Source organism: Macaca fascicularis, chromosome 5 (genome assembly GCF_037993035.2).
Source record: "Macaca fascicularis isolate 582-1 chromosome 5, T2T-MFA8v1.1".
Taxonomy (NCBI): Eukaryota; Metazoa; Chordata; class Mammalia; order Primates; family Cercopithecidae; genus Macaca; species Macaca fascicularis.
In genome coordinates this window covers 24979044-24996150 of record NC_088379.1, presented here as the reverse complement: position 1 = coordinate 24996150, position 17107 = coordinate 24979044, and the positions used below count along the sequence as shown (strand labels likewise).

At 44.4% G+C, this 17107-nt stretch overlaps 1 protein-coding gene across 2 annotated transcripts in view; it reads left to right on the top strand.

Moving 5' to 3' along the window:
* Positions 1-17107, top strand: part of SEL1L3 (SEL1L family member 3) — a 117179-nt gene that overhangs the window by 1812 nt on the left and 98260 nt on the right. For both annotated transcript variants that reach the window (XM_005554621.5, XM_005554623.4), the window contains exon 2: positions 14477-15047. In XM_005554621.5, the coding sequence (XP_005554678.2) occupies positions 14477-15047 (571 nt within the window). The remainder of the gene's footprint in view (positions 1-14476; positions 15048-17107) is intronic.

Below are 17107 nucleotides of genomic sequence, written 5' to 3'. Positions count from 1 at the left end.
ACACCCTTCCTGCCCAGCGTACCTTATGTTCCAAAATCCTGCAGAAACCTTGGGTTATCTCGCCATATATTACTGTAAATAAATGAAATGGAAAATGCTGAATCATGAAACTGATGTAATAGGAAATACACAGAATGCCAAAAAAAAAAAAAAAAAAAAAATGAGCAGTGTCATTGTCCGGAATTCATTTCACTTATGTGGCATTGTCATTATTTGGCGTCTTCCTTTTTGGAAGCTAAAAACTACTTAGGAGATACTGGCAGGAATTAGAATTTGATTCTGAAGAAATTTGCCACCCAGCCCGTTTCTTTTAACGTTTTTTACTTCTTGAATGTTTCATTTCTTGAAGCAAGAAGGTGTAAAAATGGAAATTATAATTCTGCCTGTGCATCTACCTGTTGAGCAATCCGTGCTTTTACTCATATTTCAAAATGAGCCAATACCAAATTGTGTGGTTGGGCTTACTTCATATTTTCATAAGAAGTTGTCAGTTAACATGAATGATTTTTTTTTACCCAAGAGATATTATTATTTAATATTTATGCCACAAGGTTACAGCACACAGGCTCATAAATAAAACTGCCATGACAAATGACAAGATTTCAGTTTAAACAGATGATGCCTGTACACAGGGCCCTGCTGGCTACCCATAGAAGCAGAAGTGATGTTGTAGAGTGTTGCGTGAAACATTCATGTACAAATGGGCCGGGCCGGAAAGTTCCACATGGACGTCTCAAGACCTGGCAAGGAGGGGGACTACTTCACCACAGTTCAGGAAGTCAGAGTCCGGAGAGCAAAGCCTGAGGGCCTAAGTGGGCTCTGCGAATAGAGACGGATGATGATGGAGCAAATATCGCTCATGTGAAAGTTCTGTGTGCACCAAGAGGGATTAAGAGAACAGGGGGAAAAGTGATGCCATGGATAGACTCAAGTGAGATAGTGAAAGGGTGAGGAAGGGCTCCAGAAAGAGGAATTTTAGAAAATACTGTGATGTAGAAAATAACTAGAGCATGGATGAATGTCTTGGCAGATGGGGAAGGAATGGATTTGGGGACCTCATGGTGGGGGGAAATGTCAGTGCTTCCTGCCTCTGTATACTTCCTTCAGATGAACTTCTGATACGCTTACTGTACAAGAGAGGCTTTGATAAACAAGAGAGCCATTTTGCAAAGGACGCAAAAGGCCGACTTAAGAGGTAGTCTCCACATTTGGTTCTGAAGATCTGGCTGTTTACTAGGGATGTTGCTCTTGGGTTTGTCCTACCTGAGATACTATTGAAGGTAAGGCTTCTTGATCTTGGAGAAGCTGGGTGTGTGAATTGGGGAAAATGTAAATACCCATATGAAACCCTTGAAAAACATAATAGAGAGAAAATGCAAATGGATAGTTGTGTGCATTTTGCTCAATCAAGGAATGCTACCTGGAGGAAGTGGTTGGTCAGGGGAATGGGGCTGGGCAGGTGCAGGGTAGAGATGGAGCAGAATAGCTCGGCAGGATCTCAGGAATATGTAGACTCTAGAGGAAGAAAGCTCTTTCATAATTTGAAAGCCTACATGGTAATAACAATAGCTTGCATTGTGCTAAGTCATTTATAGGCATTATCCAGTATTTATTTTAGCAACAACCCTGTGAGGTAGGAGCTATTATAATATCCATTTAGACGAGATAACAGAGATTCAGAGAGGTTAAGTTAGTTGCCCCAGGCCACACAGTCTGAGCTTGAAACCCAAGTCTGTCTCCCTCCAGAGCCCCAGCTCTAATCCACACTAGCTTATTGTCTTCTGGATTTTGCTGCTTGTAACTCATTCTTCATCGATGTACAGGCCATTAGCAAAGCTCTAGCAATTAGCAGCTACTGTGCAATTGGCCAGGATGTGAGGTCATGTCTAAAGTAATCTAAAATATACAAAGCAGGAAGCGCAGGCCACAGAATAGAAGCAGGATGTTAAAGTGGGGAAGAAAGGTAAAGCCAGAAAATATTTGCCATCGTTAATGAAGAGATAAAGGTTTGGGGTTTTTATGTAGTCCAGAGGCAGCTGGTGGAGTTTAGCATTTGAGTTTGGATGAATGTGCATACAAGTGTACAGCAAATGTGCCTTGGAATGCATTCCAAAGCCAAATTGCCTATGATTTGGGGACCAGTTCCTGTTTTGTGTTATCTTCACCTATTTGCCTGTTCACAAGGGCTGGAGGTTGAGATCAGCTTCTGAATAGATGCCTTTAAGCACCTGCCCTCACAGGGAGCATGCTTCCTGGAGTCAGGGTCCTGAGGAGTGGGCGCCTTCCTTCTCCGTCGGCTGGGATGGAGTAACCTTCAGTGTCAGCTCAAGAAGAGTACTGTGTCTGTAGCTAGGATACTGCCAAAGCATGAATAATGGTGATGAGGGCTGAAAGATAAGTCACGGAACGATGCCAAACAGATTTCTGAAAAGATGATCCCTGGTTCCAGCGGCTGCCAGAAAATTCTGAGGTCACCAAAGGTCAAGATGCAGAGAGCCTCCTCAGAGAGGGAGAGGGCCTCGAAAGCAAAGGATAATGAAATTGCTTCCACTGAGGTCGCGGGTGCTGAGTACTGTGCTCCACGCAGAACTTTCCCTGCCCAACGGGCCCTCTTGCTATTTTCTTACACCATTAACTCTTACTTTCTTCCAACTTGGCTAGAACCAGCCTGAGGCTGCCCCAGCTGCCTATCTGTGATAACGGCGCTTCTAGAAGACAATTTTGTCCATTCTAAGCTCTGGTCTCCAGTGTATAATATTTTCTTATATGAAAAGATAAATCTCAGGACGGCCAGTATTGATGTCAGCTGTCAAGATGAAATGTTCAGAGTGGATATCTGCACTTGTTAGACAATCAGACTGAGGACAAAGAAGTAAGAGGACATTAACAGCACAGAGGCCGGGCGTGGTGGCGCACACCTGTAATCCCAGCACTTTGGGAGGCCGAGGCAGGTGGATCACGAGGTCAGGAGATTGAGACCATCCTGGCCAACGTGGTGAAACCCCGTCTCTACTAAAAATACAAAAACTAGCTGGGTGTGGTGGTGTGCACCTGTAATCCCAGCTACTCGGGAGGCTGAGACAGGAGAATCGCTTGAACCTGGGAGGCGGAGGTTACAGTGAGCCGAGATCACGCCGCTGCGCTCCAGCCTGGAGACAGAGCGAGACTCTGTCTCAAAAGGAAAAACAAACAACAACAACAAAAAACAACACAGACACATGTGGGACAGTTAGCAGACGGTGGCTGTGACAGAGTCTTGTACAGGATTCTCTGTAAGTGACCACATACCCTCGGTCATCCATCTAAGAGTATTCATTAACCCCTCACTATGTGTGCAATGCAGGGCATAAGAAGATCAAAACGAGGTAAAGAGATCTGCAATTATCCAGCCTGAGGGAGAGGGATTATGAATATTTGAAAACAGAGATCATCCCCAAACCTCACATCAACCAATAGCTTCCATATTCATCCTGACCAGAGCTGCTAAAATTTCCCAAGCCATGGTGTTGGCCTCTTGCCTTCTATTTCTTCTGGCTGCCTGTTGGCAAAAGTGTCAGAGCTAGAGGACAGGTAGGAGAGAATAACCCAGGCAATTCTCTGGGAAGACGGATAGACTGGAGTAGACCGTAAATAGCCTAAAGTGAATTTAGTTACCTTGTTTATTGGCTCATGCCATTTCCCTGAGAAAGGAGTCAAGGGGCAGGAGGCATGTGCAGCCCGTGAGGAATGGTTGATGGGATTCAGCCTTGGCAGGCCTTGTTTCCCATCTCTACCTGGAGAAGGGCTTAGTTATACTGGGGAACTGGCTGAGTCTGGCGTTTGTGTGTTTGTGGTTAAGGCAATATCTATCTTCTTCAAACTCTAGGCATGGCAGCATGGTGGCATTTTAACTCCAACACTTTTAAGATGAGAATAAGGAAAGTCGTGAGATTCCCCAACCCTGTAGCCAGAAAGCGGTGACAGGTGTGTAAAGGCAAGGGTGTGAGTTGAGGGCATCATCTTTGGGTGTTGTTAGAAGACAAGAGGCACACAGTCACTGACTTTGGAGTCAGCTGATGTGGATTTGAATTTTGGTTCTGCTTTTTGGTAGCTGGTTGACCTTGGGCAAGTTACGTACCCTCTCTGAAGGCATTCCATTGCCTCAGCTGTGTCAGTGGGGATGCTGTCTCCCCCTGTGGGCTGTTGTGAGGATTGGGTTAGAAGGGAGAAGTCTACGAGGTCCCATGTGAGAGGAGGAAGTTAGAAGCCAGAGAGAAAAAAAGTTTAACACACCCGTCCCAGTGCCCAGTACACAGTAGGTACTCAATGAAATAAGAGCAAACCAACTTTAGGTAGCTTGGTGTGATGTGAGCTGGGAAGAAACAGCATATTAAATAGTATGGGGGAGAATCTTACACAACCAGGATTATTGATCATGACTGTGATGGTGTGGCTCTGGCCAGCTCTCAGGCTTAGGAAGCAACAATACTCAACTGGGAAATGCTTCCCTAAGCACATGGTGATTTTGAAGTTTGTATTGACATCATGTTCCATTTTGCTTAATTGCATGCTTTGTTGACTTAAACAGAATTTTTGCTTATATATGGTAGGCAGAAATTACAAACATAGGCGCTTTAAGGCAAGACGCTTGCTTACCTTTTTGACCTAGGGAAAATGTGATCCAGCCAGTTTGAAGAGGAAGCCCTCCTGAGCCACAGTTTTCTTAGGAAAAGAATGGGGCAGAATGGTCAGGAATGAGAAAAACAATTATTGTTTTCTTATCGTACCCACCCACAGACACGTGTACGTGCCAATGAACTCGTAGCAAGACGTGAACGACTTAAAGTTTCCCAATCTCTCTGTCCCTTCCTTAAATACCAAGTGGAGACCAGATGGAGAACAAAGCCAAGTTTCCTCAGCTCTTTGGAACAAGGGAGGGTGATGTGAACAGCATCTCTTCTTATTGATTTTGCTTAAAGGAATCAAATGCAGTCATCCTAAAAGAAGTTTAGGTCATATTGATAGTTTTGTTTTCCATCCAGAAGATACATAAATTCATCTGTTTCTGGATTCCCAGGCAGAATTCAATGCATTTAGATCTCCTATTTGGGGTCTTCTATCATGAACACACATTAACTGGCCCATTTCTTTCTTTTTTTAAAAAAATTTTACAATACATGCACATTTACACAGAAATAAGAGAATCTATGTTTTGTGACTGCGCATGACATTGTCAAATTTGACTTTGATGAGGGCTCACATCTGGTATAAACATGTTTGAGGTCTCAAGCATCTTTCAGGGCCCAGCTCCGTTGTGTGCAAAATGGATCAGTATGTTGCTTTCAAGGTGGAACATCTATTGTAGCTGCCTAAACGGCATAATCTGAGGGACACAGATGCCCCCCTTCACCCCAAATATCTTTCTTAGAGTTGTGGTGCATTTAGACTGTGCTTTTAAGGCATTATCTCCGCAAAGCCGGCATAGAAATACAGATACGTGACATTACCTCAGTGTTTTTTCATTATCACAGTGACATGGGTGAACTTGCCAGATAAACAGGAACTCAGCAGAGGGTCGAGGGATGAGAAATCTTAAAAAATTAATTTGTATTTTTGGTGTGGAGAAATGGAAACGGTTCTAAAATGTAGGGCAGTTGTCTGAAAGGTCTAGAGGGACAAAATAGCTGGGAGAAGTTTGCCCCAAATGGGTAAGGTGGGTGCCAAGGTGCCACCTTCCCTGACCTCATAGTTCACCAGCTAAGCCCTGACCCCCAGGGACCAATAAGATGCCAAAGGGTAAAGGCTATTTGGAAGGAATTAACGAGGCTGGGAGAAAAACAGAGAAACGATGGGGACCCCTTACAAGAGAACTTAGAGTATAAGAAGAAGGCGGTGGGGACTCAAAACTGATCAAGTCATTTGGTTTATATGCAAGTGCCCCCAGGGCCACTGAGGCATCTGGCAGAAATGCCCACACCCAGTGCTTTTTTTTTTCCCTGAGATGGAATCTCGCTCTGTTGCCCAGGCTGGAGTGCGGTGGCGCAATCTCGTCTCACTGCCACCTCTGCCTCCCGGTTTCAAGTGATTCTCCTGCTTTAGCTTCCTGAGTATCTGGGATTACAGGTGCCTGCCACCACGCCTGGCTAATTTTGTTTTGTATTTTTAGCAGAGACAGGGTTTCACCGTGTTGACCAGGCTGGTCTCAAACTCCTGACCTCAGGTTATCCACCCCCCTCAGCCTCCCAGAGTGCTGGGATTACAGGCATGAGCCACCACGCCCAGCCCCAGTGCTTTTATTTCAGCAAGAAACACTTACCAAATTCTTATTGTGTGTCAGACTCTATCTTAGAAGCTGGAAACATAACAATGACATAGACTCTGAACTCATAATTTCTAAACAAAGGAATATGCAGATAAATTTTCAGCTTGTATTAATGCAACCTGGCATGTGAAAATACCTATGAAGGCTGGACACGTGTCATGCCTGTAGCTGGAACTCTTCAAGTTAATTGCCTTATTTTCCTGGCAGGAAACAGCTTATAACCACACACATGACTTGAGCCAGGAAGTCAACTTCAGCTTAATCAATATTTAGAGTGTGATGTGTTGCTAATCAGTGTTGGTTTTGTGCATAGCAGAGGTAGCCACGACTCGTGGTGAATCAGCTGCCCACAGGGTCTGCTACAAGCCACTGGATGCCAGCTTCCTTCATTGCATAGGTGCCTCAAAGCACCTTCTCGAAAGGTTTAGACCATGTTCTGCACAAGCCACGTAGGGTGATTTTGAGGCCCTCTTTGGGGCCAACATACCCTCATTAACTTAAGGAAATATTGCCCCACCCCGAAGTTTCTCTTCTCTTGTACTCCAGCTGTCATTCAAGCTTCTCCTACTTGTCAAACAATCCATCTCAGTCCTTGAAATCTGATCTCTTTGCCTAGATTAATTTCATGTTATCCTCTGACTTAGATCTTTTCTGAAAGAAACAATAGCAAAATGTCAACACTCTCCACCAGAGAACCTTAGAAAAATACAGAATCAAGTCCCATCAACTACACACATATGAAATGATGCCCTGTTGGGCTATTCACCCCGTTTCTCCTATATGACAACTCCTAACAAAGCATATCTTCTGTCACCTTTTGTTCTTCAAAACTCTATCTGGGATAATAGCTTGATAATTGGCTGGGCACTGTGGCTCATGCTGTAATCCCAGCACTTTGGGAGGCCGAGGTGGATGGATCCCCTGAGGTCAGAAGTTCGAGACCAGTCTGGCCAACATGGTGGAACTCGGTCTCTACTAAAAATACAAAAATTACCCGGGCGTGGTGGGGCGCGCCCGTAGTCCCAGGTACTTGGGAGGCTGAGGTACGAGAATCACTTGAACCTGGGAGGCAGAGGTTGCAGTAAGCTGAGATTGTGCCACTGCACTCAAGCCTGGGTGACAGAGCGAGACTCAGTCTCAAAAAAAAAAAAAAAAAAAAGCTTGATAATTTAGAAAAGAAGTTGGCAAACTATAGGCCTGTGGGCCTGTCCAGTCAGCCGCCTGTTTCTGTAACCAAAGTTGTATGGGACCATGGCCATACTCATTCAGTTATGTGTTGTCCCTATGACTGTTTCAAAGTGTCCCTGCAAAACCTAAAATATTTACCATCTGGCTTTTTTTTTTTTTTTTTAACCAAGAAATTCAGCTGACCTCAAATTTAGAATAGCACTATCCAATAGAAATACAATATGAACCACAAATTTCAAGCCACATATATAATTTTAAATTCTCTAGTAGCTATGTTAAAAAAGTAAAGAGAGGCCAGGCACAGTGGCTCACGCCTGTAATCCTAACACTTTGGGAGGCCGAGGCACGTGGATCACCTGAGGTCACGAGTTCGAGACCAGCCTGGCCAACATGGCAAAGCCCTGTCTCTACTAAAAATACAAAAATTAGCCGGGCATGGTGGCACATGCCTGTGATCTCAGCTGCTCGGGAGACTGAGGCAGGAGAATCGCTAGAACCCGGGAGGCAGAGGTTGCAGTGAGCCAAGATTGCCCCACTGTAGTCCAGCCTGGATGGGAGGGCGAGACTTCATCTCAAAAAAAATAAAAATAAAAACGTAAGGAGAGCAGGCATAATGAATATTAATATATTTTATTTAATTCAGTGTGTCCAAATATTGTCAACGTAAAATTAATATAAAAATTATTAATGAGGTATTTTGCAGCCCTTTTTTTTTTTATACGAAGGCTTTGAAATTCAATGTATATTTTACACTTACAGCACATCTCAAATCAGACCAGCCACACTACAAGTGCTTAATATGACCTGTGACTACCATGTTGAATAACATATATATAGCACCTGTATACCTTGAGGTAACTTTTACTGTACCTGAGACTTTGAAACAGGTGAAAATGAAATAATCTTCAAATGAGTATATGGAGAGTTTTTTGGAAACAGAATTTGAAGGGACGGCTCTGTGGAGAGTACGTGGTGAAATGTGTATATGCCTTCTTATTTTTATTTTTATTTTTGGGGGGACAAGGCCTTACTCTATTGCCCAGGCTGGAGTGCATTGGCACTGTCATAGCTCACTGTAACCTTGAATTTTGAGGCTCAAGTGATCTTCCTGCCTTGGCCTCCCAAAGCACTGGGATTACCAGCATGAGCCATAGCACCCGGCTTGTATATACCTCCATTATCCACAATGTTATAAGCGTGGACCATCAAACAAAACTGAAACCATGCTCAGGGTGCTGCGCTAATTAATAAAGAAAAGTGGACTGGTGCACTTTTAGCAGTGAGATGTAAAATAATGAACATGGTTATTATGAACTGCACTTTTCTAGTAAAATCAAATGGCCTTTCCCCAAGCATTCTATTTAAAAGAGGTTTTCACTGGAGGTCCTAGCATCCATCAGCATTAAAAATCTGACACCATCTATCCCCACTCAGAAAAATATCATAGTTGGAGAGCTGAGCCTGGGTGAGTTTTTAAGGTGTACAAGGAAGAGGTTTCAAGTCATTCTTTGGAAAAAAAGAAAGTGTGATATTTAATACACCTCTGCATGTCCTGGGCGCTGGGCTGCCTTTTGTCTCACAAAATAAGCAAATGTCTTATTTGACATTTGACTTATTTGTGGGATTAGTGAGGGAAACATTCGGGGCATAGCTTTGGAATAAGGTGTGTTGGTCACCCATCGGCTGATTCGGTTTCCACCAGCACCAGTGATCTCTGGCCTTGGGTGAAACTCTGTTGTGGACTTAACACTGTGATTTGCATCTTGAGGGTGGGGGCGACATCTTGGCACATCTGGCTGAATGAATAAACCAGTGTTCATGGACAAATGCTGGGTGCATCCTTATTCATGTGGAAGCAGAATTTAGCCTAGAGTTTCCAGGTGGCCATGGAATGGTGACCATTAGTCACCACTGATATCATTTGCTATGGCGTGAGGAAGGTGGGAGTAGGGGGCGGCTAGAAGAGGAGCCAGGTTTCTGGGCTTGCCTTTGCTAACCCACCAGCTGTGTGGTGTTGGAGAATGTCACCTCTTGATTGTCATTTTCTTATCTGCAGAATAAGAGAGTAGACTGGCTTGTCACCAGACTCATCCATTGTAACGTTCTCTGCTTCTAATTATGAGATGGTTTTTATATGTGTTTCCTCCCTGTAATCTGGCAGTATGAATGAGAACATAAAACAATTAAACCTCTCCTGGGGGGATGGCACGGACAGTTTGCACTGTGCCCCCTTCTTTATATATCTCTTCCCACAGGTTTCCCATGACTGGTCAAAAGGAATTGCCAGCCTTTCTCCTATTCTCTCTGCCATTTGCAGAAGACACAGTTTCCACTGTGACCTTTTTTTTTTTTTTTTTTTTTTTGAGACAGAGTCTCACTCTGTCACCAGGCTGGAATGCAGTGGCACGATATCGGCTCACTGCAAGCTCTGCCTCCCGGGTTCAAGTGATTCTCCTGCCTCAGCCTCCCGAGTAGCTGGGACTACAGACATGTGCCACCACGCCCGGCTAATATTTGTATTTTTTGTAAAAACGGAGTTTCACCATGTTGGCCAGGATGGTCTCGATCTCTTGACTTTGTGAACCACCCACCTCAGCCTCCCAAAGTGCTGGGATTACAGGCATGAGCCACCACACCCAGCCCACTTTGACCTTTTAGGACAGTTGCTTTCTCTTCACCTACTTAAAAAAAAATTGTGTAGTACACAATTCAAAAGTTAGGGAAGGATATACAGTGCATCTCTCTCTCTCCTTCTCTTTTTTTTTTTTTTTTGAGACGGAGTCTCGCTCTGTCACCCAGGCTTGAGTGCAGTGTCATGATCTTGGCTCACTGCAAGCTCCGCCTCCTGGGTTCACACCATTCTCCTGCCTCAGCCTCCCGAGTAGGTGGGACTACAGGTGCCCGCCACCACGCCCAGCTAATTTTTTGTATTTTTAGTAGAGTTGGGGTTTCACTATGTTAGCCAGGATGGTGTCGATCTCCTGACCTCGTGATCCACCCACCTTGGCCTTCCAAAGTGCTGGGATTACAGGCGTGAGCCACCGCGCCCGGCGCATCTCTCTCTCTTTTTTTTTTTTTTTTTTTTTGAGACGGAGTCTCGCTCTGTCACCCAGGCTGGAGTGCAGTGGCCGGATCTCAGCTCACTGCAAGCTCCGCCTCCCGGGTTCACGCCATTCTCCTGCCTCAGCCTCCCGAGTAGCTGGGACTACAGGCACCCGCCACCTCGCCCGGCTAGTTTTTTGTATTTTTTTTAGTAGAGACGGGGTTTCACCGTGTTAACCAGGATGGTCTCGATCTCCTGACCTCGTGATCCACCCGTCTCGGCCTCCCAAAGTGCTGGGATTACAGGCTTGAGCCACCGCGCCCGGCCGCATCTTTCTCTCTTATTCTGTCTTCTGGTCACCTCATTCTTGTCTGTGTAAGCAACCAGTGATATGTGTATTCAAGTGAACATGCACATGTACATATATATGTGTGTGTGGTGTGTGTGTGTATTTAATCCAAATGGTATTTCTGAATCTGTTTTTAAAAAGCAAGCAAAAAAATGGAAAGTGACTGCCAGTGGGTACTGGGTTTCATTTTGGGGCAATGAAATGTTTGAAAATTGATTGTTGTAATGATTGATTGTTGACTAACTCTATAAATCTACTAGAAAACATTGCAACTTACACTTTCAATGTGTGAATTGTGTGGTGTGAATTACATTACAGCAAACCTGGAATTTCAAAACCTGGGCTGGGTGCGGTGGCTCACGCCTGTAATCCCAGCACTTTGGGAGGCCGAGATGGGTGGATTACCCAAGGTCAGAAGTTCGAGACCAGCCTGGCCAACTTGGTGAAACCCCATCTCTACTAAAAATACAAAAATTAGCCGGGTGTGGTGGCAGGTGTCTGTAATCCCAGCTACTTGGGAGGCTGAGGCAGGAGAATCACTTGAACCCGGGAGGCAGAGGTTGCAGTGAACTGAGATTGTGTCATTGCACTCCAGCCTGGGTGACAGAGTGAGACTCCATCTCAAAACAAAGAAAATCTTGAAAATTCAAAAACAAACAAACAAAAAAAACAGACACAAAACCCTTTGAGATCATTCTGTTATCTGTACGTGAAGAGCTTCTTCCTTTTAATAGCTGTGTAGTACTCTAGGAGTGGATGTACTCTTTTTATTTAACCAGCTCCCTCTTGATGGTTATTTAGGCTCCCCATGTCCTGCAATTACAAACTGTACTGAAGTGAAAATCTACACAAACATCATTTTGCACAACTTTGAGTGTATTTGTAGGTTAAACTCCTAGAAGTGAAATTGTTGGTGTAGAGGGTGAGTGCATTTATAATTTTAGTAGGTATTACTTGATTGGCCTCATAGAGATTAGAGATTACTGCCACCAGCAATACATAAGAGGGCATGCTTCCTACACTCTGGTCAGTACAATGTGTTATCTGACTTTTTGATCTAGTAGGTAAAAAAATGGTATCTCAGTGCAGTTTCAGTTTACATTTATCTTACTGTGAATGAGCATTTACCTGTTGATTAACTATGTCGTTTGCTCATTTTTGTATGAATTGTTAGCCTTGTTTCTAATTGACATTGACTATCAGTTGCTTTAAAAGGGAGACACCACCCCCTTGTACAGAAACCTTTGTTGATTCTTTGCTGTCAGTAGAGTAAAAGTTCACATTCCTTGGGCTGGGACTCAGTGTTCTCCAGGGCCAAACTCTACTTTTCTTTTCAACCTCATACCTGCGTGTTCACATAACTACTTTCTATTCCCTAAGTATACCTGCATTCCCCTGCCTCTTGCCCGGCTTATGCTGTTCACACCCTTTGCAGTGCCTTTGCCTTGTCTCCCTACCTGAAGAACTTCTTTTCATCCCTCAAAGCCCAACTGAGATACCATTTCTTCCATAAAGCCTATCCCAGACCTTCCAGTTAGAATTATTCTCTCCCAGTGCTATGCACCCTTGGGCTTGTTTACAGTTTGGTGGGAACACTGACCACGTTTTGCCTGTATTGCCATTATTTATAGACATGATTCCCTGATACCAAATTTCATGTCTTGTCCATCTTTGCCTCTCCCACAGTTCTAAGTCAGAATTGAAAAAAGGAGTTTTTATTTCTTTCCTCAGAGGAGACCAAAGTGACTTTCTTCTTTTAAATTGTGGTAAAAATATGCATGCATTAAAATGTACCATTTTAATCATTTGTAAGTGTATATAGTTCAGCAGTGTTAAGGACATTCCCATTGTTGTGCAACCGGCACCACTTTCTATCTCCACACTATTTCATCGTCCCAAACTGAATCTCTAGACCCATTACATCCTAACTCCTCAATCTCCTCTTCCCTTAGACCCTGGTAACCTCTATTGTACCTTCTCTCTCTGTGAGTTTGACTACTCTAGGCACTTCATGTAGGTGGATGATATAATATCTGTTCTTTTGTGTCTAGCTTGTTTTACTTAGCATCATGTCCTCAAAGTTCATCCATTTTACAGCATATATCAGAATTTCATTCCCTTCTATGGGCTGAATAATATTCTATCCCACGTATATACCACATTTTTTCTACCCATTCATCCGTGAATGGACCCTTGGGGTTGCTTTTGGCTAGTGTGAGTAATGCCGTTATGAACATGAGTGTACAAATATCTCTTCAAGTCTTTGCTTTAAATTTTTGGGGTGTATATCCAGAAGTGGAATTGCTGGATCTGATCATATCTTAATTCTTTTTTGAGATGCAGTCTCGCTCTGTTCCCCAGGCTAGAGTGCAGTGGCGTGATCTTGGCTCACTGTAACCTCCACCTCCCAGGGTCAAGCAATTCTCCTGCCTCAGCCTCCCAAATAGCTGGAATTACAGGTGCACACCACCACACCTGGCTGATTTTTGTATTATTAGTAGAGACAGGGTTTCATCATGTTTACCAGGCTGGTCTTGAACTCCTGACCTCAGGTGATCCACCCACCTCAGCCTCCCAAAGTTCTGGGATTACAGGCATGAGTCACCATGCCTGGCCTGATCATATGATCATTCTGTGTTTAATTTATTTGAGGAACTGCTATACTGCTTTCCATAGTAGCTGCACCATTTTACGTTCTCACTAAGAGTGCCTAAGGGTTCCAGATTCTCCACATCTTCACCAACACTTGTTATTTTCTGTGTGTATGTGTGTGTTTTATAATAGCCACCCTAATGGATATGCAGTGGTCCAAAGTGACCTTTTTCTATCGTGTTTTGGATACCTGAATCACAAAGTCATATTTGGGAGAGCTCTTAGCATTCATATATCAGCACCTCATGCTCAAAACCTTGCCTCGATTTCATGACCAGATAAACAAACATTCAGCTAAAATCTTTCTTGGTGCACATAGCATCGTCTATGGTGAAAGAATTGGACAACACAGCCCATCGTCTGAGCTTGCTCGTGTGTGACCGGGAGCAATAGAAACCTCTCGCCTGTCCATATACTATGCAGGCTTGCCCTGGCTTCAAACTTATGGGAGAAAAAGGGGCCAGGGTGGCATCCCTGTTATGTTCCCTTGAGGGTGCACTTTGCACTTTTCTGCCACCCTTTGACCTGGTACTATCGGACCCACCACTTAAAGTCCGGACAATAGTTCAATGTCTGAAGCTGTGTTGTCTCTGTTTTATTCTAAGGCAGGTTCCATCGCTATTGGGTTTGTTGTGAACCAGCTTCTGCCTTTGAAAACCAACTCTGGAATTATTGCCACGTAGATGTCACAGTCACATTCTGATCAGCAGATGTTACTGGGTCTGGAGAGAGAGTTTAATGTGACCTCATCTTCCCTTGTATTTGTGTGTTGGTTTTTCCCCAATTCTTCAGTAGTGGTTTTGACATCTTTTATCTCCTGCATTCATTCATTGCTTTATGGAGACTGATATTTTTTATCCCAGGAAAATAATGATTCACGTATCTGTTATGATGAGGATTTTTAAACTTTCTGTATTGCTAACTTTCTTTTTCTTTTTTTCAGAATGTTGTACCGTCTTTGGGCAGGCAGACTTCCCTGACGACATCAGTGATACCCAAAGCTGAGCAGAGCGTGGCTTACAAAGACTTTATTTATTTTACTGTCTTTGAAGGCAATGTTCGCAACGTCTCTGAAGTCTCGGTTGAGTATTTATGTTCTCAGCCTTGTGTTGTCAATTTGGAAGCAGTTGTTTCATCCGAGTTCAGAAGTAGCATTCCCGTGTACAAAAAAAGGTGGAAGAATGAGAAACATCTTCACACCAGCAGGACACAAATAGTACATGTGAAATTTCCAAGCATTATGGTTTACAGAGATGATTATTTCATCAGACATTCCATCTCTGTATCTGCAGTGATAGTACGCGCCTGGATTACTCACAAATACAGTGGCGGAGACTGGAATGTTAAATGGGAGGAAAACTTGCTCCATGCTGTAGCAAAGAATTATACCCTCCTGCAGACCATCCCGCCTTTTGAACGCCCTTTCAAAGATCATCAAGTGTGCCTTGAGTGGAACATGGGTTATATTTGGAACCTTCAGGCAAACAGGATTCCACAGTGTGCTCTGGAAAATGGTAGGTCATCTCTCTTGCTAGGAACCTCATTCTCATTTTTTTCAGATAGCCTGTATCATGATTGAACGGCAGGAGAAAACTCTTCTATTAGTGATGGGGGATACAGGGAAAATGGAGGGACACATTGAGTCTGTAACTTTGAAGTCTGAAGACAAAAGGAGAAAAATTAAAATGGGAAGAGAGGAGGAAGATTAGTAGAGAGCAGGACCAAAGATGAAAGAGCAGAACAAAGGAGCTGAGGAAGAGGGACTTTGAGAGGGTTAGATCTGCTTTAAGCTGGAAAGGAGTATTCATGCCACCGAAACAAGAATTGGGAAAATCTTCCCATTCCCCGCAAGCCCGCTAAATTTCCTTTTTTTTTTTTTTTTTTTTTTTTTTGAGACAGAGTTTTGTTCTGTTGCCCAGGCTGGAGTGCAGTGCTGAGATCTCGCTTGGCACACTGCAACCTCCACCTCCCGGGTTCAAGCAATTCTCCTGCCTCAGCCTCCTGAGTAGCTGGGATTACAGGCGCCCGCCACCATGACAGGCTAATTTGTGTATTTTTAGTATAGAAGGGGTTTCATCATGTTGGCCAGGCTGGTCTCAAACTCCTGACCTCAGGCGATCTGCCTGCCTCTGCCTCCCAGAGTGCTAGAATTACAGGCGTGAGACACTATGTCCGGCCTCTATTATTTTTAAGCAGAGTGTTTTATCCTGGAGGAGATGAGAACCTAAAGGAACCCTTCCGACGGAAAGGGAGGTTGTATTACAGAATGGTAACCTCTGGCTGGGCAGGATTCCTGCCCTGCCACTTTCTATCTCTGTAACCTTGGAACTCTCTGAGCCTCAGTTTTCCTATCTGTAAAATGGGGATAATAAACGGTTCCTTCAGAGCAGTACCGTGAGGACTAAATGAGATGTGATTGCTTAGCACATCATCAGCTCTCAGTGAGAAGCTGTGATGATGATATAGTCCACATTCTGCGTTTTATCCTAATTGCCACATGGTCACAACCTCAGCAGGACCAATCCCGGAGGCTCCCAGGCCCTTCTGCAGCCTTCGTTAAGCCCTGGGGCTGGAGATCTCAGGTGTGCGCTGAGAGGCGCCACTCTGAAGTTCTTTCCATTGTGCAAGGAGCGCCTTGCTCTGTGAATGCCGAGTGCCTGCCAGCTCTTCTTCTGCCCCCTCAGTGGGGAGCCCTCCACAGTTGTTTCCTCAACTGTGGCCCTAGGACCACCTGTGACAGAATCACAAATGTTTGTTGCAAATGCAAATTCCTAGGCCCCGTCCTTCATCTACTTAGTTGGGATCTGCGGGGGTGGAGGAAGGCCTGGAATCGGCATTTTAAACACCTTCCTCACGACTCTGATGCAACCTAAAACTTAAGAACCTGCGGGCCAGGGACAGAGCTGGTTGGACTTAGGATTGCTAAGGTTCCCGTGATCTGACTCCCAGCCAGGCTTGGCAGGCAGAGGACATCCATGGGCTTGTGGCAGCAGACCCTTCCGCAGGAAGTGCCTGACAGCTCATCTTCAACAGGACGGGTGTAGGACAAGGGGACTTAAGGACATGCTCTCTAAGTTTTTCCTCTAGTGATCAACTTCTTGTCACCTCTGGGATGGGATTTCTGGTGGGCTCTCTTTAGGGAAATAATGGCTATGGCAATTTCTTGGTACTGTCCCCAAACAGCTCTGCACCAAATGAAAACCGAAAGGACCTGTGTCACCATACATGATAGCTGCTCAGAGGCCACTTACCCTAGAACTGGCACATATGACATATTCCAAAACTTTTTCTTGTTTTGAGACAGGGTTTCACTCTGTTACCCAAGCTGGAGTGCAGTGGCATGATCATAACTCACTATAGCCTCAACATCCTGGGCTCAAGCAATCCTCCCACCTCAGCCTCCCAAGTAGCTGGGACCACAGGCGTGCACCAGCACATCCAGCTGATTTTTAAATTTTTTTGTAGAGATGAGGTTTCCTGTGTTGCCCAGGCTGGTCTTCAACTCCTAGGCTCAAGCAATCCTCCCGCCTTGGCCTTCCAAAGTGCTGGATTAAAACTATTTTGAAATAATTAC